This window comes from Strix aluco, chromosome 6 (genome assembly GCF_031877795.1).
Source record: "Strix aluco isolate bStrAlu1 chromosome 6, bStrAlu1.hap1, whole genome shotgun sequence".
Classification (NCBI taxonomy): Eukaryota; Metazoa; Chordata; class Aves; order Strigiformes; family Strigidae; genus Strix; species Strix aluco.
In genome coordinates, this window is record NC_133936.1 from 18,553,879 (window position 1) to 18,577,527 (window position 23,649).

Below are 23,649 nucleotides of genomic sequence, written 5' to 3' on the forward strand. Positions count from 1 at the left end.
GGCGCGCCCGGCGGCGGCCCCGGGGCGGCCCGGGGGACCGGCGGCTCCGGGGGCCCCGCTAGGCTCTGCCGCCGCTCCCGCCGCCCGCCCCGGGGCTCCCCATGCGGCGCGCAGCCGGCGGGCAGGTGCCGGTGGCGGTGGCGGTGCCGGTGGCGGTGCCGGTGGCGGCGGCGGGGCGCGGCGGCTGCCCGGCGCGGGTGCGCTCCGGCTGCCCGGTGCGGCGGGCTGGCGTCGGCCCGCTCTGAGCTGCCGTGGCCCGGCGGCGGCAATAAATAGCGAAGGGCCGTTTGTTTTGGCAGGCGAGCGGCCGCTTGCGGGGCGCGGGGCGCGGGGCTCGGCGCTGCCGGAGCCCCCCGCGGTTTGCGCCCCGGCGGTCAGCGCGGCGGGGCTGGAGCCGGAGCCGGAGCAGCCGCTGCCTCCGCTCCCCGGGCAGGAGTGAGAGGGGAAATTGAAGAGATCCGGGACCGGGAACCGCCAGGACCGCACCCTGCCCGTGTCCCAGCCTCCCAGCGCCCTCCCTCTCTCGCCTCCTCCCCGCGGAACCTGCCCCGGGCCGCCCGCAGCCTCCTCCCCCCGGCCGAGCCCCGCGGCCCGCAGCCCACCCCGCCAGGGGTGCCCGCCGCCACCTGCCCCCCCCCCCGGGCAGCCCCGCCGCCGCCCCGAGGCGCGCCCTGCCCGCCGCACACCCTACACCCCCCCACACACCCCGGGGCGTCCCGCGGGGGCTCCCCCGCGGCGGCGTGGGCGCGGGGTGGCACCCCCGGGGCTCCGGCCCCTGCCGCGCCGCCTGCTCGCCAGGGGCCCGGGCCTGCAGGCGGGGATCAAACAGAGCAGGGAGGCAGCTGGTTGAAATTTAACCACAATATTCTCGTTCCCCATTGTTTCCAGGGAGGCCCGATATTTCCACAACAGGATTATGGCATCTGATTAACTCGCTGAGACAACAATGAGGGGCTGGGATGGGCTTCCCCTTCTAGCTGCCAAAAGGGGAAAGTAAATATAACACCCTGATTTCAGGAGCGAGGGCTTGCAGGGCCCCCCCGGTTCTCCCCCAGCTGTGTGCCGGGGAGGGGTCTGGCACGACTCTGCTTGCACCCCCTCTGGCTCCCTAGGACCTTCCCAGGTGTGGCAGTGCCTTGGGATGCCCCCGTGCACACAACTGTCTCAGAGATGTCCCCTCAACGGCTCTTTGGTGGACACAGGGCACGGGTCACTCCTAGGGATACACAGAGGGCCCAGGCTGGAATAGCCCTGGCTATTCAGCTCTGGCTGCAGGGCCGCGCTGGCCTCAGCAGGACCAAGCCACCTGGGCAAGAGGGATGCAGGCTGGGGAGCCCACGGGCTTGGGATGCTGCTATCCAGTGGCCCCAGTGGACCACTTCCTTTGCAGCAGCTGCAGGCAAAGTGCAGCGGCCAGAGGTGTCTGCATCAGGTTTCCATACTCAGTAGCCACACTCCAACAGGTTTTCGTACTGGTACCCAAAACCAGTGCCCAGAGCCTCTATGAAGTCCTGACACTGTGTGGGATGTTCATGCTGTCCCGCTGTTCCTGCATATGATGGAGCAAGAGGGTCTGGCCAGCAGCCCTGGGCCATGCCACTTCCGCATATCTTCAGCTCGTCCTTCCAGTGGAGCATCCTAAGGGCAGAGAGAGTAGAGGGGACATGTCACAGCATCATCCCCTATCCCTGCCCCTGGCTTTCCAGGGCTGCAGAAGGGGCACGGCTTTCTGTGCATCACTGGCACAGGAAAATCGGGGCCTGGGCTAGGTTCTCCAAGGCCATCTCATACTCCCACCAAAGGAATGAGCCAGATTCCCACTTTGCTCATCACTGCTCCAAGGAAGCGGGGAACAGGATCGTCTGGGATGGCGCTGGGATGACCCAAACCCAGACCTCCAAATAACCTCTGCAGCCTGCCACCATGCAGCATGCATGTCACACACGTCTGTCCCCCTCCCAGCAGCTCCGGGCTGACAGCAAGCAGCTTAGCCCTGCCCTTGCTGGTACAACATTCATGTCCCATGGAGGCCCAGGGCTGCAGACAGGGAGATGGGTTGGTCTGTGACAGCAGCTCCTACCCATGCAGGGGCCCTGGCATCCTGCATTGGCTCTGGTCACAGTGAGCAGTGACAGTGTGACTGGGTGCAGAGCCCGTCACCTCTCCATGCAGCATTCCCCACGCCAGCCATGTCCCTACCAGGCAAAGCCCACTGGCACACGGGGCCAACTGGGACAGGAGACCAAGGCATGGCAGGGCTGGGGGTGCGGGGAGGGGGCTGGAGGTTGTGACAGGGTCTGTCTAACCTGGAGGTGTGGGGGGGAATTTCAGCTTGAGGGGTTGATTTCTGCTCAGGGAGCCGGTGGGAAGGGACACTTGCTGCTGCAGCACTAGGTCTCAGGGAGGAATTACCTTCCAGTGGAGGTGGGAGGGATGCAGCGTCCACCCCTGTATCACACATCTCCCACAGCGCTCAGCTACTCTCAAGCACCGCCGGGATGCCTGGCCACCACACACCGCTCCTGCCTGCGTCCCGAAAGTGCCCAAGTCCCTCCTTCCTCTGCACCCCAGCTTTCCCCACCACCGCATCTCCCCATCCCCGCCCCCAGCGGGAGGGCAGCATCCCGCAGAGATCTCGCTGGGCTCCCAAGGCCGCCCGGGGCAGGGGGCAGGGGGCTGGCACAGGGCCCCGCAGGGCTGCCCGGAGCCGGGCGCTGCGCAGGGCGAGCGGGCGAGCGGGCGGCGGAGCCGGGCGATGCAGTCTAGGTGGTGCTATTTCTCTATTTTTGCACTGGACGGGTTTGGGATTTTCCTCTCCCTATTCGCTGCCTTGGTCGTCTTCTTCTCCTCTCTCTCGCTCTCTTTTTTTTTTTTTTTTTCTTTTCCTTTTCTAAAAATACTTGACAGCGATTGAAAGGTCCCTTTAATCGAGGCCACAGAGCCCTTATTAAGGGCACGGGTCGGGGTGCTGGGCCGTGCCCGGCATAACGGCTTCATTAAACCCTGCGAAAACTAATATTTATGGAATCAAATTTATGGAGGCCGAGGCCGAACTTGTGGCCTTTAATGTGTGTCGGGAGCTCAAATCCAGCCGGCTCCAGGGAGGAGGGGGTGGGGACAGGGAAGGAGACCCCAGCGGGACAGGATGGGACAATGAGTGGTGACACTCCCTGGAGCCAGCGGCAACCTGGCCAGGGAGGCACCAGTGGCCCCACGCTGGAGTCTGGGGGCCGGGGTCCCTGTGGTGGCCTGGGGGGCATTGGCTGAGCTCTTTTTCCCACTCTTCACTCTGCTTTTATTTACCTCCCATCCATGCTGCTGCAGCTCCACCGTCCCTTGCCTTGGGAGCAGGGTGAGTGGAGCAGGATCTGTCCCTGCAGCAGGTCTTTACCCCCAGCCCATGCCTGCCGGGGTGCTCGCCCATCCCTTGGGCACAGAGCCACAGGGATCCCCAGGAGGGCTTACTCTGCAGCAGGACAAGGCTCTTGAGCGAACACTCCTGCAGCATCCCTGGGATTGGCTCCCCTGGGTTGAGCATCCCAAGGAGAAGCAGAGACACAGCCTGGGGTGCAGCTGGTAGCTGGGATGACCCGAGAGTGCAAGTACTGGTTTGCACCGTCTGATCCACTATAGACCCCTCCAGCCACTGGCACAACGGGATGGGAATGTACCCCCACACAGGGGGCCCCAAAGGGGACAGATGAGCCAAATGCCCTTGCTGGGGTGACAAACCCTCCTCCTGTAGGTCCTGGCATGCACAGGGAAGCAGCACGAAGCCCAGGCCCAGCAGGAAACTGGGGGACCTGGTTTGTAACAGAGCAGCTCCCAGTCCAGGAGATGGAGCCCACATGTATGGAGCAGGGGTTCCACCAGGGGACAACCTGGTAACAGAAGACACATGAAATGGAGAGCTGCTAAACTCCTGCTGCCCCTATCCTACCCACCCCAGCTGGTAGCAGGACCCTCCCTAGGGGCAAGTGCCCAGCAGACAGACCCAAAGTTGCCAGGGTAAGATGCTGGCAGATGGGAGAAGGCAGGATATGTAGCTATGGCTGTCGGCACAAGCTCCCCATCCCATTCCCCTTCTCACCACCCACCCTGCCCCGCATGCTGCTCCCTCAGAGAGGAAATATAAAAAGCAACTGGCTGCTCTCGCCCTGGGACTGGCCGGCCGTGGCCCAGCAAAGGCCCTTTCATTCCCCTTCCACAGACACAGGGGCTGCTCCGGATGTTTTTGTTTCCCCCTTGCTGCCCGGGAGAGCAGGCAGCCTGACTGTGGCCAGCCCAGCCCCGCGGAGCAGGGCAGCCAGGGCACTGCCCCAGGAGAGCGGCACTGTGGGCTGCACCCTGCCTTGCGGTAGTGCTGCCTGCTGTTTCAGGACCCTCCTTGGGCTCAGGAGTGGGGTTCCAGCCCCAGAGGAAGCATGTGGACACAACCGGCTGGAAGAGGAGATTGAGGGTTAATGGATGGATGGATGGATGGATGGATGGATGGATGGATGGATGGATGGATGGATGAGGTCTGGAGGGGCAGAGGAGGTGCTTTGTGTCCAGGGAGCACCAGTAACCTGCTCCAGAGCTGCTCCCAGGCCTGGGAGCTTTCAGTCTGTTAGTGTCTTGGTTGTCCCCTGCTCCTGGGAGGCCAGAGCATGGATTAACCCCGTAACACCTGCCCACTAACCCTGGGGGAGCTGCCTGCAAATGGAAGGTGCCCCTCAGCCCAGCCAGGCTGCCTTTGCCAATCTGCTGCTGCTAGGGCTTCACTTGGCTCCAGGCACCAGCACATGGTGTGTCCCCAGTGTGGGACAAGGAGAACAAGGGCTCCAGCCCCCAAGCAATCTGTGCCCCCCTGGATCTGGGGGTCCCGTCATGCACACCCCACCCCGTGTACTGCTGCTCAGGGTGAGGCACAGCACAGGCTTGGAGCTGCCGTCTTGCCCCACAGCAATGAGCTGCTGTCACCTCCTCACCATCCAGAGCTGCTGCAAGCCCCTGGGACAGCAGGACTGGCCTGAGGGGGACCCAGCAGCACCAGGGGCTGCACCCCTGCCTGGGCCCAGGAGGGATGGAGCAGGAGGAGAGGGAATTTCACCCAGACACAGCCCTTTATTGCAAACTCACATCAGAGCAGCCAAACCCCACAGCCCTGCCAGAGCCCCGGCTGTCCCACACCCACCTGGCAGCATCCCTCCCACTCTCCCCAGGTCCAGTGCTGGCTCCACCACGAGGCAGCCTGGGCAAGCTCTGCACCAGGGAAGAGGTAGAAAAGAGGTTCCTGAGACACTTTTGAAGAAAGAAGATGCCCCATCTCCCTGGCTGGAAACACCTCGGGAGGGCACCATGAGCTGGGCAGGGTCCACCAGGAAACACAGGAGTGGAGGCAGAGGATCCATGGGTGTTCTGCACTGCCTCTCTCGGCAGCAACCTTTCAGCTGAAAAGCCCCTTCGCCTTCTTCGGTTTGGTTTTGGCCACAGGCAGCTGAAGCTTTTGAGCTGGGGAGGAAGTCGGCTGGAAGCAAAGGGGAAGCAGTGTCAGTCATCCCCCAGGGTGTCACGCAGGATGGGTGCATGTGTGCAAGCAGTGACACTCCTGTCATGCCCGTAGGGGAGTGAAAACCACACACACATGTACAACCACACGCTCCCCAGCCAGGATACATGGTGAGGGATGGGCTAGGAACCAAGCTGAAGCCCCCAAGCCCATCCTGGAGGGGCACAGGGCTGGGATGCGAGGAGGGAAAGGAGGTGCGGGCCCCATCCTGCCATTGGTACAGAGAGGCTGTTTCTAGAGCTGCACTCACCGTGGTTCCCTCGCTGGAAGATGCTGTTTCATCCTCCTGGGATGGAGGTGGCAGATGGGGGTGCCCTGTGGTTTCTGCAGCAGGCGCTGGGCCCTCGGTGTCCTCTGGTACCAGCAGAAAGAGATGCAATTTGGGATTGAGATGAGGGAGCATGGGGCATTGCCCAAAGCCACACCAGGAGCGGAGCCTGAGTGAGGGAGCTCAGCCCACGGGGGGAAAGCAAAGGGGGGAGGCTGTTGAATGGGGTGATCTGCACCCAGGGCCCCACTCCCCTTCTCCTGAGATGGGGGCTCAGTCACAGGGGGCCAGGTGTTTCATGCACTCCCCATCCCACAGCCACGGAGCTCCTCACCCGAGTGCTGCCGTTTCCGAGCCTGCTTGGCCTCCTGCTGCGTCACTGCCATGTAGAGCTGCTGCAGAGCAGAGGCGAACGCCTGCCCTTCTCCCGCACCACAGATCTGGGGCAGGCTCTGCGGGAGAGAGCAGAGGCACCATCACCCTGCCAGGAAATCACCTGCCAGGAACCGGTTCCTGCCAGGACACCCTGCCACGGTGCCGCAGTGGGGCAGAGAAAGGGTGGTGCATCCCTCTGTCCATCGGGATCCCTCTGCTTCACCCCAGGGGTGGCGGCACGGCTTGTGGGGCGAGCCAGCTCTGGCACTGGGCAGGACATGGCCGTGTGCGCGCGCACACACACACACACACACACACGTGTGTGTGCACACACCTGCACACCTGCTCTGGCCAGTGGGCTGCCTTCCCATTCAGAGGCAGACTGTGGAGATTTGCGAGTCATTCATGAAACGTCAGAGATAAGATCACATGGGGAAGGGCTGCGGCTTCCCTGGCTGGAGCATCACGGGTGGGGATGGGGAGCCCTGGCCTGCCACGACTGCCTTCGGCAATATCTATGGAGGCAGCACAAGCCATCCCCAGTGGCCCCATGGCAAGTGAGGGCAATGCGGTGGCGAGACAAGAGATGTCCAGGTTTGCTCCCAGGCTGCCAGAGCAGCTCCCATCATGCTGCACACATTTTTTTCTCCATCCAAGCTTGACATAGGGGAAGCCCCACTCCTCCTGCCTGCACCCCCTGCCAGGGCTGTGGGATGCCAACCTCGCCCTCTGGGACACACTGATGTGCATGGGGGACCTTGGCTCTCATGACGAGGAGGCTGGCAGGCTAGGCGAGCCCCACGCACCACTGGGAACCTAGCACAGAGCACAGCCAGCAAACAAACACGAGCAGGGATGGGGAAACATGTGTGCTCTGGAGGGGGTGGCTGTGTCGGGGTGTGTAGGGCACGGTATGGGTGCACATGGGCAGGTGACTGTGCGTGTGTGCCTGTGCACGGGGGCTGTGTGCACAGCTGTGTGTAGATGAGCAGGGCTCTGAGTGCACGTGTGTGTGTGTGTGTGTGTCTGTGTGTCTGTGTGTGTGTGTCTGTGTCTGTGTGTGTCTGTGTCTGTGTGTGTCTGTGTGTGTGTGTGTCAAAGGTCTGCACTGATCTCTGCTCTGCTCCACACCAGACAGCAGGAGAACAAAGTGTAACAGATAAGGCTGGATCCTCTCTGGGCCAGCGGAGTGGGGAGGGGATGGGGACGCTCAGACCCACTCAAGGCCAGAGTCCAAAGCCTGGCCCCAGCTTCCCAGTGGCAGAAAGGGCAGGCTGAGCCCCCCTCGCTGTGCCCCCACGGACGGGGAGGGAGGGCAGGGCTGATGCGGGGATGGGTTGGCTGGTGCCCAGAAAGGAGCCTTCCCCACAGGTCTCATCCCTGGAGCCACGGACATGAAAGGCCCCTTAGCTGTAAGACACGCATGGCACCAACGGTTTTTTGGCCAGCTTCTGTGCAGGACCTCCTGTGTCCCTGCCCACTGCCACAGGAGGGAGCGATGCTCTGGTCCCAGCACCCTGCCAGCATCTCCCGGATTGCTTGCCACTGGGCAAACACACCTCTCAATGCCTTCTTGCCCAGCCTCCCCGCCGTGAGCTGTGCTGGCCCATCACAAGGTCCAAGGGAGGAGGAGGGATGCTGAGCACCTCAAACACCAGGGGGATGCTCTTGTCCTGGGTGTCTCGCTTCACGGGGCCAGGGTTGCACCCAAGGTTGCAAAAGCAGCATCTGAGGCTGAGAAGGCGACTGTACTTCAAAGGCAGGAGAGGGACTGGCAACGGGTGGCCGACACAGCCCAGATCAAAGGCAGAAGCTGGAGTCATAATTCAGAGAAAAGCAAACAGCAGCTCCCAGGAAAGCCAGGAACAGTGGTGGAGTGAGCAAAGTGTACTAGATAGCACTGCGTGGGTCAATGCCCCGGCAGGGCAGGAGAGTCCCCTGCAGAGCCACCCAGCCCTGGGTGCCACTACCCTGCTGCCCACCCCCTCTCCCTGCCACCAAGGGGTCCCCAGAGAGTGCCAGGGTGACAGGCCAGGCTGTACACCCAGGTGTAGGGTGCTGCCCACCCTCCTCTGCCCCAACCCAGCCATGACGTGGGCTGCAGTGCAGGGTGGCACCCGGGACATGCCCCAAGCCCCGGGGCTGTCAGGCTGCTCCTCTTCCCAGCATCCAAGTGAGGATCCGGGCAGGGCAGCTGCTCTCTCGGTGCTCAGCCCCACTGCCCAGAGCCAGTGCAGCATCCCCGTGACGTCCCTGGGGACAGAGCAATGCTGTGGAGTGCTCCCCATGCCTGCAACCACCCCGTGTCCCCAGGACAGGCACAGACGCACCTGCTAGGGTGGCACCCTGGGGAGGCGCTGGAAGAAGGGTGCCTAGTGCCACCAGCCCCCCCCGGGAGGGATAGGCATCCAGGGTGGCACAGGGGTCTGCAGGTGCAGGGCAGCCACTGCCCACGCCTCCAGGAAGGGCCCAGCTCCAGCAAGCCCAGGGTGGAATTTGGGAGTCACTGGCCACCTCCTGCCACTGCCCTTCCCGACGTCTCAAGCCCATGGGCTCAGAGCCATCGGGCTGCCAGTGCTGGCCCACGCCGGGATGGGAGGGCCGCACTTCACAGCCTCGGAGGGAAATGGGTTTATAACCAGAGCTGGAAGCATTTCCCTGCAGAGCCGTGACTCAGCAGGGAGCTGAGCATGCTGTGCCAGCCACTGGCCACCTGATGGCCCCGGAGGCTGAGAGGGACAAGGAGGTGTCCCCAGAAGGGGCTGGGTGGGGGACAAGCCCTGCGTACCGGTGATTTTCCCCTTCCTCCTTGCCCAACTGCCCTAGCACATCCCTGAGCTGAACCACCCTGCAGCCAACTTCTTGTCCCCACTGCAACGTCAGCCCCGGCCTCCGATGACTTGTTTTCCTCTGATTATCGATCTCTGGGATAAACATGACGCCCAAGATCCGGGGAGCGGCACGAGCAGAGAGCTGACACCTGGGGGAGTTCTGGCCAGGTTGCCCCACGTGGCTTGCCAGGCACCAGGGAGTGATGCCCGGGGAGCTGGCATGGCTTGCCTGCATGTTATGACTACCTGGCCACAAGGCCAAGCGGGATGCCCCGGTATCAGGAGTGACTCAAGGCTGCGGCAGCGGCACAGGAGGCTCCGCAGCACACCCTGAACTGCGATTAGCCCAGCTGGGGGGGCTGCCTGGCAAAGGGGGGCAGGCACCTGACCTCTCACCAGCAGCAAGCTGTGCTCGCCGGCAGCCCCACAGTGGTGGGGGCAGCTCACGGGGAGCTGGACTGCAGCCTCACTCGGTGCCCCCCATCCCGGGGCTATGGGGCTGTAACCCAGCATGGGGGGTCGGCAGGGCCAGTGGTGGGCAGCGTACAGCATCCCTCCCCAGGCACCCTGCCTTCACCCACCCCAGCCCACATTCCCTTCTCAAGAGGCCGTAAGAGATGGCAATTTGGATGTCTTCTTGACAGCATGAGCAGGAGGGGCACGTCGCCCAGCCCGGCACCGAGCCACCAATGCAGAAGCATCACCTTTCCCTGGCCTGGGCCCGGGCAGGGGGTTGCAGGCAGGCTGGACCACGCTGGGCCCCCGTGGCGGTGCCAAGCACCAGAGTCTAAATCGGTCGTGCTCAAAGCTGGGGACTGACCCTTTCATTATCACACCAGACGTTCGAAGCAGTTACCAACATTCTTCGCTACAAACCCCACATTCCTATTTTTTAATATATTTTTAACTGGAAAACAGAGCGAACGGGGCCTGTTTGGAAATTACAGCCTGGCTGCTGTGGCTTGTATGTCAGATCTGCCCACATTCCCGTGGCCAGCCTCAGCACATGCTCCACAGGGGCACACTTAATAATTCCTGCCGGGGCCGGGAGCCAAGGGGTGTGGGCTGGGGGGGGCATGGCTTCCCCGGGCTCCCCCCACCAGCGGGCTCTGCGGAAGCAGCGTGGTGGAGTGACAGCCCAGGAACGGCACATTGGCTCTCTGGCAATGGGCACGGCCACCGCCGCGCTGGCATGGGCGAAGCCTAGCGATGCTGCGGCAGCCCACGGTGGGCAGAGGAAGGGCTCCATGGCTGGGGCGTTCCCGTGCCTCGTGGCCAGGCTGCCCTTGGCACTCTGTCCTGCTGCAAGCTTTGTGCGTGCTCCTGGGAATGGGGATGGCGTGGCTTGCTGGATGTGTGCTGGGCATCTCTGCCCATGGTCATGCCAGTGTCAGTCAGGCTGGGGAGGGATCCACCCTGGGGTCCAGGTAGATGAGCACCGATGTGTGCTAGCTGCTCACCCAGCCTCTGCCAACAGCGCCAGACCAAGGGGTCCTGTCAGGATCTGCCTGCGGGAGTATAAAGATGGAGGGGGTTGAACTGCTCCCTTCCTTCCAGCTGGGATCAAGGTCAGGGAAAGGGGCAGCTCATCCCCTTGGGATGGAGCAGGACACATCAGCCTGGCCTCCCGCCCCAGCTCCCTAGTGGGGCAGTGCCTCTCCCTGTGGACGGAGCTGTCCCAAAGCACCCTGAGCTGCCCACAGGCACCCTGAGCTGCTCCACAGAAACCACCGATGCCCTTTCCCAGCTCTTCCAGACCTTGGATCTGCTCGCACACGCTCACCCCAGCCTGCAGCAGTCCCCAGGGCACTGTGTACCCCGGTGGCAGATGGCTAAGGGACCCGTGCTGAGCTCACACTGTCCCCATCACCCCCTACCACACACGGCCCTGGGGACATGCAGCAGCAGCAGCTAGGAGAGCTGGTGGTGCTGCTGCCAGCCCGCCCGTGGAGCAGGCAGGGGCAGGATGGCCAGGGCTTCCCAGGCAGGGAGCCAGGCTGAGCACACCTGGCAGGAAGCGGCGGTGCCGGCAGGGGAAGGCAGCCGGAGAGCTGCCGAGAGGTGAAGGGGTCACCCCGGGGAAGAGCGGGCGGTGAGGCCGGGACGGCCGAGCATCCCAGCCCTACCCAGCCCAGCCCAGCCCGGCACGGCACGGCACGGCACGGCACTCCTCCCAGTGCCGCTCCAGCCCTGCTGCGGGCAATGTTTTCCTTTCCCCCTGACTTTCAGGGCCTTTCCAGCAAGCAAATGTCAGGCGCATAAAGAGCAGCACTGTGAGCGGAAGATGGAGCGAGAATGCCTGCCCGCGTCCCTCCGTAAGTGCTGTCTCACACTTCATCAAGGCAGCCTTTGCAAGCGAGGCACCCGCTTAACAACCAGCAGTCTATGCTGGCCGGCGACCGCAGCAGCCCCGACGCTCAATACCCTTTTCTTTTCTCCTTGTGCTGTTTTCACGGCTTAGGTTACAGCTTTTCTCGCAGACACTGAGCAGAGGGGCGCGGTAGCAGCAGGGGCTCTGCATTGTGCTGTCGCCACGCTGGGGTGGATGTGGGACCCCCCCATGGAGGGATGCATGATGGGGGGGGGTCCTGCCCCTGCCCTGCCCACCCACTGCTGCTTCCAGCTCCCAGGGATAAATCCCAGGGAAAGGAGGGTCAGTGGCAGCACAGGGGTAGGGCAGGAGGTTGCAGTATCTCCTCCCCAGACGCTCGAGGACCAGCCCACAAGGAGCAGCCTGGAGCTTGGCAGTGGGCTGGTGGGGGTGAGGGGCTGCAGCCCCCAGTGAGAACAGCCCCTACCCCATCACACACATCCCACCACATTGCCCAACAAACCCATGGGCATTTGAGCTCTCCTGCTGCCCAAGTGCCACAAACTCCCTGAAAAGAGTGGGTCCAGCAGAGCAGCCCCTGCTATAGGCACCAGCCTTGCCTCCCTACCTGGGCGACCCTGCAAGAAGCTGGGCATGGCTGCCCGGGGGGTGGAGGGGGCTGCTGGTGGCACCTCCAGCTCCAGCCTGACCATTGGCACTTGCTCTCCTGTCCAGCAGCCTGTGGGGCAACAGCAGGAGAGCCTCCAGGGCACTGGCATTGGGTGTCAGTTTGGCAAGGGAGCTGGGCAAGGAGGATGCCCTGAAGAGCATCAAGTCCCAGCATGCCAGGACTTGTGAAGACTTGCTGCTGGCTTCCAGAAAAGCAGAGCCACAGGCTGATGGCACCTACAGGCCTCTGCCAGCCTGGCCCACCACTGACATGGGGTGCCTTCTCCGGGGGCCAGTGCAGGCAGCAGAGGGCCTGGGCAAGCCCAGGAGCAGAAGACATGGACACCTGGTGGCCAGGGTCCCTGCTGTCCCAGGGGGACAGCTCAGGGACCCCTCTTCTCTGTGAGGAAGCTGGGTGGCTCACACTGCCTTGTTATTGTAGGGTGGCTCGATGAATATGGACGCATCACTCAGGCTTATTATTGTAGGGTTCTTCCGCAAAGCGTGCCAGCTCATGCGGGTTTATTATTGTCTGTCCAGGAAAGCTGGACACATCGTGCTGGTTTGTTATTGTAGGGTTGCTCAGGAAGGCCAGCCAGCTCATCCCAGCATGTTATTATTGCACAGGGCTCGTGGGGGGCTGGCCGGGAAACTTCCTGCAAAGTGGGGTGACGGAAAGGGAGCCACACCTGGTGAATCACAAGGATGCTGTGTGGTGATAAGGAACAGTGAGGGGTGGGATCCAGCACCCCGGCTCCACCCGGTGAGGACAGGCCACTCATTCATGGGCACAAACACTCACGGCTCCCCTGGGACCCATGGGGCAGCAGGGCTGGAGGAGGCAGCAGGAACCTGTGTCAGGGCTGGGAACTGGAAGAGCAGCCTGCAGACCCCTTGAGAAGTGAAATCTGGGGGTGACAGGGGGATACCCATGGGGATGCTGCACCCAGCATGTCCCTAAACCCGGCACACAAGAGATTAGCTGAGTTAACAGGGCCCAGAGAGGAAGCTGGGGCTGAGCCAGGTGGGATTAGGGGCTTTGGGGGGAATCTGGGTGCGTTCAGGATCAGGCTGAGCAGGAGGCAGTGGCCACTCCACCCCAGCGGCTTTGCAGTTCCTCCTAAGCGCAGGTGCAGCCGGAGGGGCAGCCCCTGGGGACGCTGCCCCATCGTCACCCGAAACTGCAGCAGGAAGCATTGCTGCGTGGGGCAGCGGGGCAGCAGGGCTGGCTCAGGCAGCTCCCCAGGCACATGGCCCTGGCAGGGTTGGGTCCGACATGCCCCAGCGGCCCTGGCACCGCTGCTGGCACAGCCACTGAGTCACCGTCACTTCCCCTTGCCCTGCGACAGCCAGTGTTTCCCAGCCCCAGCAGCCTGCTGGGGTCCCTGCAGGCAGTGCCCAGCTGTGCCGGTGCCCAGGTGTCCCGCAGCCAGTGCTGGTGCCCAGGTGTCCCCCGGGCAGTGCCGGTGCCCAGGTGTCCCACAGGCAGTGCCCAGCTGCTCAGCGCAGATGTTGGTCCTCAGCCAGGCAACAGGATTGAGTGTCAGGCGAGCTCTCTGTGCACAGCAGCGGCGGCAGGAGGCCAGGCTGCCCTGCGAGCACACAGCCCCTTCATTCATGGCAAAAAATAGCCCCCCGGGGTGTGGTCCAGCCTGGAAAAGCCCCCTCCAGCCCTGGCCAGCCCATGTTTATTCAGTGGGGGGGCACGCGCTGCCCTCCCCCTGCCCGCTGGCCCTGCGCACCATCTCCCTGCCAGAGCGGCTGCTCTTGGACGCGGTTCCCCAGGTCCCCCCCAGCCAAAACACACAGGCTGGGGTGGGGGGGATGGCAAACCCCTAAAAAGTGCTGGGTTTGTCTCCGGGAGGAGCAGCCCCCGGTGATGTCATGAGAGTTTGCGAGCGGCCACATGAAAGGGACTCGCTGCCCAGGAAATCCACAGGTCCATGCTCCGCCAGACAAGCCAGCGATTCTTCAGTGGGCCGGGAAGGAAACCTCGGGGAGCCTGAGCCAAGCCTGCCCTTGCCCTGGGGACAGAGCAACTCCCCTGCCCCACGTCCCCCCAAGGTTCCCAACCCTGCTTCACAGTCCCCCCATATCCCTTTCTCAGCATCTGCAGTTCACAGCAGTTTAATCCCTGCCCCCAAATTGGTACCCCAATGGGTACCAATGCCTGCCCTGTGGTCCCCAGGGCACCAAGCCTTGCCATGTAGACTCCAAGCATCCTAATCCCTGCTCTGCAGCCTCCAGAGTCCAGACCCCTGTCTCACAGACCCCAGACCCTCTCTCTCCACTGGCCTGGGGGGCAGCACCCCCATTTCCATGGTAATCCATCAGGCTGGGAGCAGCAGGTGATTTAGGGCCAGGCAGTGCTGCCACCAGATAACGGGGATGCAGCACGGTAGGGGATTCTCTTTCGTGAGGGATTATGCTGGGGACAGCTGGGAACACACAGACGCAGCCCGCCCCAGCCCCCTCCCCAAGACCCAGCCAGGATCTCGCCCCGCTCCAGCGGGCACTGCAGACATGGACTCTGAAACTGAATCCACTGCCTAGGGCTTCCCCTCCCCATTTCCCATGGGCGCAGGACACAGTGGCTGGAGTGATGGGGAGGCTCTGCCCTCCTTCTCCTCCGTATGCAGGAAACACCCCTGGGCTCCCATCCAAGCCCAGAGCCCAAGCTCTGCACCCCACTCTGCCCTGCACGTCCCAGCCCCACCATGGGGCCTGCATCGCATGGGAATTGGCAACGGAGCTGCCTCCCCTGCCCCATTGCCTGCTGCAGCCCAGAAGAAGCCGAGTGGCAAGCGAAGATCAGGGTGGTTTTGACTTCGTGCCCTCGGCGCCTGTCATGCACCATTTGGGAGGTTCCAAACATCCAGCCCATCCACCTGCAACCTGCTCACAGAGACACTCTCCTACTCTACTTGCTTCATCTCTCGCCACACAGGTGCAAGGTGACCTCTCTGCATCCCTAAAAGTGCCTGGGGGCCAGTGTGTACCCCAGGCTGGTGCCACAGCACATGGGGATACTTGGCTGGGAAATCCTCCATGGAGCAATGGGCATGGGTGTCTTCACAGCATGGTGCTGGGGCAGGGGGCTCGTTGAGGCCAGCTGAGCTGTGACAAAGGACCCTGTGACTGAGACCCTGCTGCCCTCAGCAGACAGAGACTCTTTGCAAAGGGCCGGCTTCCAAGCAGACCAGAGCCTGGGACATCTAGGATGTGGGGCATCTCCATCCTGCTGGTACCCCAATCTGCCCATGACAGCACTGGGCTCACGAAGGGGACAGGGAGAGCAGAGAGCGGAGAGGAGACAGGAGCTCCCAGGGTCAGCCAAAGGCTCACAGGGCTGTTCCCTCTCCCCACTGGGACCAGGGTGGGATGTTTGCTCCCACTGTCTCTGTCCTGGCAAAGAGAGCGGACTCAGTCTCTGGGACTGTCAATCAGGCACCTTTCACCAGAGCTAAAAATGCACTCTCAGAAGGAAAACAAAATAAAAACACAAAACAAAACAGAGAGGTGAAAAATTCCTTGACATTTCTCTCCTGCAAGTCCCCGGGGCCGGCAGAGAGGCAAGAGCCCCCGGAGTTTGTCAAGCAAACACTTTCACACCCTCGGCCGCGCTCGGCATGCTGCCGCTGGAATGCCAAATATATATTTAAGCCCTGCTCATCAAAGAAGTCTGTTCGGAGTTGGTCTCGGGCAACGTGCATGTGGGTTTGGCCCAGAGAGAAAACCAGAGACGCTGAGAACATTTCTTGGGGATGGGAGACAGCTCGCACACACACACACCCACATACACACACACGTGCATGAGATAAATGACAACCTTCAAGGTCGTATGGCTGTAAGGTCGCGGGCTGGGCACGAGATACCTGCCCGCTGCAGCACTCACCCTTATCAGCTCCTGTCGCACCACGGGGTGGGGATGTTTAGGCTGGAGGGAGGCCAGCAGCCATTCTGCATTCCAGCGCACTATAAACTTTGTCAAAGCTAAATGAGCTCCGCCAACAAAGCCGGGATCCGGGCAGACGAGCAGGAAACGACACTCTGGGAGAGGACAAGCTTACAGAGATACAAAGGGCTGCCTGGGGCTGTGCACCCCGTGAGGAGGTGATGAGTACCCTCAGCCTGGGCACAGCACCGTGCAATAGGGAGGCCAGATAGAGCGTTCCTGCAAGGCCAGGGTTGGTGCTTGTCAGGGTGCCACAGCATCCCTGACCACTGCATGGATCTTACTCTGCCTCCCCCCAGCACCAGCTGCAGCAGGCAGGTAGCCCCAGCCCTCCCACAGGGCATCGCTGCTCATCTGCTGCCAAACCACCCCCAGCCCCTTGCCTGGGGGAGCCAAGGGCAGGGGGCTGCTGGCTGCATCTGCCCCACAGCTCCTCCTCCCAGCCATGGATTTGCTGGAACGAGCTGTCTGGGCATAGCTAGGAGCTCTTTGGGATCAGGGCTGCAGGCAGCAAAGGAGCCTTTCTGCATGGACCACTCCTGTTCCTCAGCTCCCTCCCTTAGGAGCATCCCCTCGGTTTCCTGCGGACAGCCCAGGGACTAATGCCCATCTCATGGCCCACCTCAGAGTCAGAGAGATGGTGGAGTCTCTGCTTTCCTCCTCTTCTGTATGGGGTTTGCTCCCAGCCATGGCAGTCCATGACATTTGCAGAGCCCGGGTGCTGGCTGCAGGGCAGGATGCTCCTGCTCCATCTCTGACCACAGGTCTGGGAGCTGCCACACCCGGGCTGGAGGGCAAGGCAGGAGCTCCATCTACAGAGATGATGGGCCGGGCTTTCCCCTCTCTGTCATTGCTTCAGCCAGGAGCAAAGACGTTTTAGCCTAAATCTTGTGCCTAATCCCAGCTGACATTGCTGCAGGTCAGGGTCTGGCCAGGGGCTGGAGCCGGCCGGGGCAGGAGACATCATGGTCACGAGCAAACAGAGCACGTCAGTGCTGTGAAATCAGGCATTACGCGCCTGTCGCCCACGGCAGGACCAGCCCGTCAGGCTGCCGGGGAGCCACTCTGGTTACGGCAGGGGTAATCCCAGCACTGGTGGGGCCTCACCCTGCACAGCCGTGCCCCCCAAGCCGGGTTCATCTCCAGGTGAGGGGAGGGATTGCTGGGCCGCGGGTTGGATTTCAGGCACCTGCTGCTAATAAAACACTCTGTCAGGGCACCTTCGCCCTCTCAGCCCTTGGAGAGAGGGATGGGGTCCCTGCACAGAGGGCTGGAGGAGCTGGGAGCTGTGTCCCCAACCCTGCCCCATGCTGCACACCTCCACCCAGGTGAGAAGACCTCTCGTTGCCACTGCAGACCCATCTATCTCTGTCCTGCCAGGTTCAGCCACTGCAGCCTGAGTCGCTCCTCATTTTAAAGGGTTGGGATCCCAGCCTGTGCCAGGAGCATGATGGTCCGAGCCCTGCTGTTCCCCCGTGGACAATGAGGAGTGAAGAACTCCCCAGCTCCAACAACCACTACTTTTTCCAGCCCCCTGCCCACTCGTCACACCACTCTCTCCATTTGGGCTTGTCTTGCTCCGAAGGGTTCACCCACCCCTTGCCATGTCCAGACAGCAAAACCATGCCCTTTGGCTAAATACAGGGTATTTTAAAAGCCTCACCATTTTCATCCCTATTTTTCTAGGTGTTTTCTTCCATGCAGCGCTACCTGTCATCAGCAGCACAGAAAAACAAGGTACCCAGGGTGCCTGCGTGCAGCTCCCCCATGCTCATGTCAAACCTCTTCTGTTTGCAGTCACTCTCCTGGACCACCATCACCTTCTAGTCTGAAAATTCGTTTATCTTGAACCTTATCTGTAATAACATACTCCAATACATTGTCTCCTATCCAGTGCCAAGCTAGAAAATCCTCCTCCATAACTTAAACTGCTGCCATCCCATGGCCCTGCTCTTTGCCAGCCTTAAAGACATCAGAGAGCTCGGCAAACCAGAGCATGATGGCTCCTGCCCCTGCTCCCCCTTGCCAGATGCCAGCTTTTGGTGGGGCTGCTGGCTGGCTGGGGGGCCAATTTCCAGAGCTACTGGGGTGCTGTGCAGGAGGACCTTCTTCCTCCACAGCCAGGTCCTTCTGCAGCCTCAGGGGAATGGGGGACCTCTACAGCCCCCCCTGCACTGCAATCAGCTGCCATCATCTCAAAACATGAGCCTGTCACTGGCAGACACAACAGTGATACTTGGGGAGGTGTTTCTTTGCTCCCTAACAACCCCAGCTCCTCTAGCAGCCCCAAAACAGGGGGAGCAGGGTGTCCCCCAGTCCCCTGCCTCCAGGAGCCAAGGCTGGGAAAGAACCTCTCCGAACACCTGGAAAATCAAAAGGCAGCTCTCAAAGTAGACATCAGGAGCCGAGGCAGGGACTGAGCTGCTCCTCTCCCTGCTCAGGCTGGCTCCTGGAGCTGGTACCCACAGCCCACTGCCTCCTGCCAGGCTGCACATCTGCAGTCTCCACCCGCGCAGGGGAGCAGGAATCAATTACAGAGCTGGCAAAGGCAGGACTGCTCCAGGGCTGGCGAGCAGCACCGGCTCCAGCGGCCGCAGAGCACGTGGCACAGCACCGGAGGCAGCCCGCCGGCCGGCCCCGCGCCTGGGCTGAGCGCAGATGTGCCACTGGCTCATGGGGAAGAAGCAGGGGAACCACTTGAAAGCCATGGCATGAAAGCGCTGGAAAACCAGGGCCACTCCTCTGCTCCTCTGCCTCCGCGCACTATTTATAGTACTCCGGGTGCCCACCCCAGGGGATTTCAACCCCTGGTGTGCAGACTTCTGCCAAGCCGACTCTCTTCTCTGCTGTGCAGCTCCCTGGGCCCCCAGCAAGGTCTGTGAAAGGTTCCAGATAGCTAAGATGCTCTAGGGTGGGCTGTCCCAGCTGGGTCTAGGATCCAGCCAGCCACAGGGGCTAACGGCACGGCCACATTAGCCTGCACTGGAGGGGCCAGCCTGCATGCAGCACCCTCGGACAACCATCATGTACAGCAGGAATGTATGGACAAGCCCCACCACATTGGTCTGGAGACAAGGTGAGACCCAGCCAAGCCATGGTCACTCCTTGGAGACCCACCATCAGTAATCCCAGCTGGCTGTGGCCAGGTCTGGTGGGGAGATGTCCCTGCTCTCTCCAGCTGCAAAGGAAGGGCTGGGTGGAAAGGCTGTGGGGAGGCTCCCCTCAAGCTTGTAGACTGATTTCCTTGTTGCATGGGAGGGTGTCAGGCCTTGGCTCCATGTCCCAGCACCCAGCACCTCCTGGGCATTTTCAAGGGCCTCTTGAGTCACTGCAGGCAGAGGAGAGCTTAGCTTGCACTGGTGAAATGATTCTGCCAGCCCACACCTCGTGGGGGTTGCTGGAAGGCTTTGGGGAAGGTGGGCAGCAAGGAAGAGCAGCAGTGCCATGCCCTCAGCATATCCCGAAGTGCTGGCCCCACATCATCTGCTCCTGCCAAGCAGCACATGCAGGCACAGCTCTGTGCCCAGCCCCAGCTCAGCCGGCTGCAGCATGGCAAGAGCAAGACGCTGGGAGGGATGTCAACATCCCCCATGATGTGGCTGAGGGGGGTCGCAGCTGTCAGCCACCACAGGGCAGGGGATAAGGCAGACCCCTCCGACAGCCTCTGCAGCACAGACACCCACTGCTCGCAGTCCCACGGGCCAGGACAACCACTGCAGTGGTGGTGGCAGCTGGGGGACGAGCCAGGCAAACACCAGAGCACCAGGTCACACCGTGACAGGCGGGATGAGGACCTGGGCACCGGGAAGAGCAAATGTGGCCTTTTTCCTATGCCTCTTCATCCCACCTGAGCAGAGGTGCAGGGGCTCCCAGTGTCTCCCAAGGGCTGCAGGGTAAGGATGCTGCCTGCCCAACCCAGAGCCGTGGTGACCTCCGGGGCAGAGGGGTATGACCTCGCCGACTGGGAGCAGGTGGCTGCTGCTGGTGCTCCTCCAGCCAGCGGCCAAGGAACTAAATTTATTTCAGCAATATGTGGGCAGCGGAGGGGATTGGGGGGCTCCTCCAGCCCATCTTCCCCATGCACGGCGCACATCCCACTGCCCTCCTCGGCGCTGGTGTGGCCGACCCAGCCCCAAAACCAATGACGGGAACAGAGCCCTTCTGGACCGTCTCTTTGGCACCCGCATGTCCTGATGACTGGCCCCGAGCGGACCCAAGTCCTTCCTCCTCCGACCACAGAGGGGAAAGTTTCCAAATTAAAAACCTAAAACTGGCAACAAGGTGCCCATGGCAGGAACTTTTTAAACTGGCCATTAAAGTTTATAAGTTAGACGGGCACCAGGAGTGAGCGGCGGAGCTGCAGGAAAACAGCCGCCCCTCCTTGAGCAGCCTAACCACGGCTGTCCCCAAAGCCGCAGGGCTGACGTCACGGCATGACTTCACCTCCATCACCCACCGCCTGGCCGGCCCCAGCCCCGTGTTTACCCCTGCCCGTCCCCGCTGCTGTCCCTCACAGCCCGCTTTTCCCTTTGAGGTCAGCCGGCAGCCCCGGGGCCTGGCGAGGAAGAGGAAAAGAGCAGAGAGAAGGAAACCAAACCTCAGTGCCCACAAGGCAGGCTGCAAAACACGGAGCCCCAGCGGCCGTGCTGCGGGGACAACGGGCTCCCGCCTCTCCCCTGGCTGCGTCCCCCGCTTCCTACCCCCAAGCTGCTGGGAAAACTCCAGCGGCCAGGGCTGTGCCCACTGTTATTCTCCTGTTTTCCCACAGACAACATATTCTGTGCCCTCAGCCAGATGGGCTGGGAGAGGGTATCAGACCGGACCTGGTGTCCTATCCTGCCCAGTCTCTGTCCCAGAGGGTGAGATGCTATGGCGTGGGTGAGATGCACAGTCTGTCCCCAAGCCCAGCTGGGAACACATGGCCAGAGCTGGGGTGAAGCACAGCTCAGGGTTTCATCTAGGATTGCTTTGGGAGTAGCAGACACAGAACCTCGGGTGCCTGGGTGCGGAGTGGGGCAGCACCATTCCCCTCTCCCCTGCCAGCACAGGGGCATTTCGGCTCTAGACCTTGCAATGAGGAGTCACCAGCCCAGTGAGATGTTGCAGGTGTGTGTGTGAGGCAGGCTTGCTTTGCATGGTGGGGTGGGAGAGCAAACAGGGGGAGATAAAACTCCATGGGTAGTGATACTGGAAGAGCCTGGAAGACACACCATGGTTGTTTTCAGAGTGGCTGTGCACAGGGATCAGTGCGGAGCCCTATGCAAAGCCAGCACTGCACGCTGGAACCAGCCTGAACAACGAGCTCAGCTCAGAGATGCACATTGCCAGAACATGGGTGAGAGCCACAAAAGCCACATGGGTTCAGGAGGGGCAAGGCTGGGGGCTGTGCAGCCGCAGAGCTGCCTGCAGCAAGCCCAGGGCACCGGTCAGAACAGGCTGGGAAAGCCGCTGTCCCCATTGACTGCTGTTCAGAGCCTCAGAGGACACATTTTGCCCGCTGTCACCTCCCAGAGAGGTCTGTGGGTTGCGTTTATAGACTCGGCCACAGACCCCGGTCCTTGTCCTCTGAACCGCACAGTGCTGCCCCTGCATCCGGAGCATCTCCAAGAGTGAGGAGCTGCACCCACCCTCTCTGCACACCAGTGAGTTGGTGCACGCATGCGAGCCACTCGCACGCCTCCCTACCAGCATCGATCAATGAGGAAGCGCGCGCGCGCGCGCACACACACACACACACACACACAAACAGGGCAGCCTCTGCAAACAACTGCTTGTTAAGTTAAAATTAAACTCTCTACAAATATTGACCTTTGGAGGGGATACAAACTCTGCCGATATATTTACCAGCTTTATAAATGGGCCTGACCACAGTGCCCTATATGCTGAGCTGGAGGAGACAAGGGCTGCGGAGGTGCCCAAATGAGGTGTATCCCTCCCTCCCCAAATGGGTCTCTCCTCGGACAATGCCACTGTGTCCCCCACCCTTCCCAAAGTCCCCTCTCTAGCCTGAAGGAGGATGGATGGTGGGCATGAGGATGAGCTGGATCCACTTTTCCCTCTCAACTCATGGTTTCTCAGGGGAGCAGCCAGCAGCTTAAGGACAGCGCTGGGGCACCCAGAGGAAGCTCTTGTCCCCTCTGGGCTCGTGAAATTGGTCCAGCAGAGCAGTCCTGAAGATGCCCCTCCTCTTCCGACCCTTCCAAACCTCTGCATTGACCAAAGCTTGGCACTGTCTGGCAGGGGCACCCACTGCCAAACCCCAGCTGCCCAGTGTTGGGCAGGCTGCTCTGCTCACAAGTCCATGACTCCTCCTCAGAGTGCCTGGAACATCCTGGGGGGTTTCCATCTCTCGAGAGGGACCCAGAGCTTAGGGCTCTGTCCTCTGTCTGTGAAGGCTTTGAGAGCTGCAGAAACACCAGCAGCCTGCAGCCAAGGGGGAAAAAAGCATCCGGCAACAGAAGTGATGCAAAGAGAAGGTGCAGCACTGCTCCGTGGGGGGAAGTCACCCCTTGTGAACCCACCAGAGCTCTCAGAAGGGGCCAGCATGCCCAGCTGAACATACTGGGGCATGCAGTGGGACTGGGAAAATATTTAGGGCAAGGTGTTTCCCCAAAGATGACTAAACCAGCTCAGCTGTCATGGGAGAAGAGTCAAGATCTTCTCACAGCCTATGCCTAGGGTAAAGCAGAGGAGAGAATTTGGAATAAAGGGTGGCTTTTGCAGGCAAACAGGGTGGCACAAGGAGGCAAGAACACTTCTCAATGATATTAAACTTTTCAGGGCAGTCAGAAAAACTGCTGAGTGCAACAAGTTGCTGTTGAATAGTCGGGCAATGAAGGAGGCATGAAAACAGTGCTGATAAATGCAGCACAAAGAACGTGGGGAACAGCCCCAGCTATGCAGTGCACAACACAGGGGAGACATCCCTGTGTTAATGCAAGGGGAACACACCAGCTCGGGGCTCAGCAAGAGAGGAGAGGACCCTGCGCATCCCAAGGAGACGAGGATGAGGCCAGAGTGCCAGGGCTGTCGCTGCCCCTCAGTCCTTGGCCAAAGAGGATGAGAGGGCATCAGGCACAGGGTCTGGCTGAGCATGCACCAGCGGGCAGCAGTGCTCAGCATGTAAGAATGATGAGGGAGGGTGGATTTAGGAGGTGGCCTTGAGGAGCTGAGCATGCAAACCCAAGGCTGTCTATAGCCAGAAGGGGGGTGCAAATAGGGTGTGCACGCAGCAAGGGCAGCTCCTGTGCCAAGAGCAGTGAGCGCACTGGCTGGGCGGTGGGAGGAAGGCTCGTACCCGCGCTGGCTGCCCAGTCCCTGGCCCCAGGGATGCAAGGAGGAGAGCACGACACATACAGCAGGGGATGCCCAAGTTCCAGCTCTCGGAAATACTGAATAGAGTCTTATTCAGGCTGATGTAAAACACTGTTAAAACACACAAAAATCCTTTGAGTAATGGGCGAGCGGGAAAGAGGCATCTATAATTAACAGTAACTGTTCGAGACGGTCGCTGCCCAGAGACGTGTACTGTGCAAAACCACTTGAAAAGGCCTCGTCTGAAAGGCGAAGCCTGGGGTTTTTCAAGAAGCCCGTCATGTAACGATCCTGGCCCTTCCAAAATAATTCTGCCATATTAAAAAAACCCAAAACCTCAGCTTAATCGCCCTGCAGCACTGGGACTGGTGAGCT

General features: G+C 61.2%; 1 protein-coding gene across 2 annotated transcripts in view; it reads right to left on the minus strand.

Annotated features, from left to right (window-relative positions):
• Window positions 1-1,524: 1,524 nt before the first annotated feature.
• The window catches only part of NHEJ1 (non-homologous end joining factor 1), a 48,431-nt gene continuing 26,306 nt past the window's right edge, over window positions 1,525-23,649 (minus strand). The window contains exons 6-9 of one of the 2 annotated variants that reach the window (XR_012623708.1): window positions 6,154-6,271; window positions 5,802-5,905; window positions 5,177-5,509; window positions 1,525-1,638 (exon numbers count right to left, since the gene is read on the minus strand). Coding sequence is in view for 1 of the 2 variants with exons in the window: in XM_074828271.1 (XP_074684372.1) it covers window positions 5,429-5,509; window positions 5,802-5,905; window positions 6,154-6,271 (303 nt within the window). In the remaining variant the exon portion in view is untranslated. Of the gene's footprint in view, window positions 1,639-5,088; window positions 5,510-5,801; window positions 5,906-6,153; window positions 6,272-23,649 lie in introns of those variants that run through there. The other variant, XM_074828271.1, reaches the window with a different exon arrangement.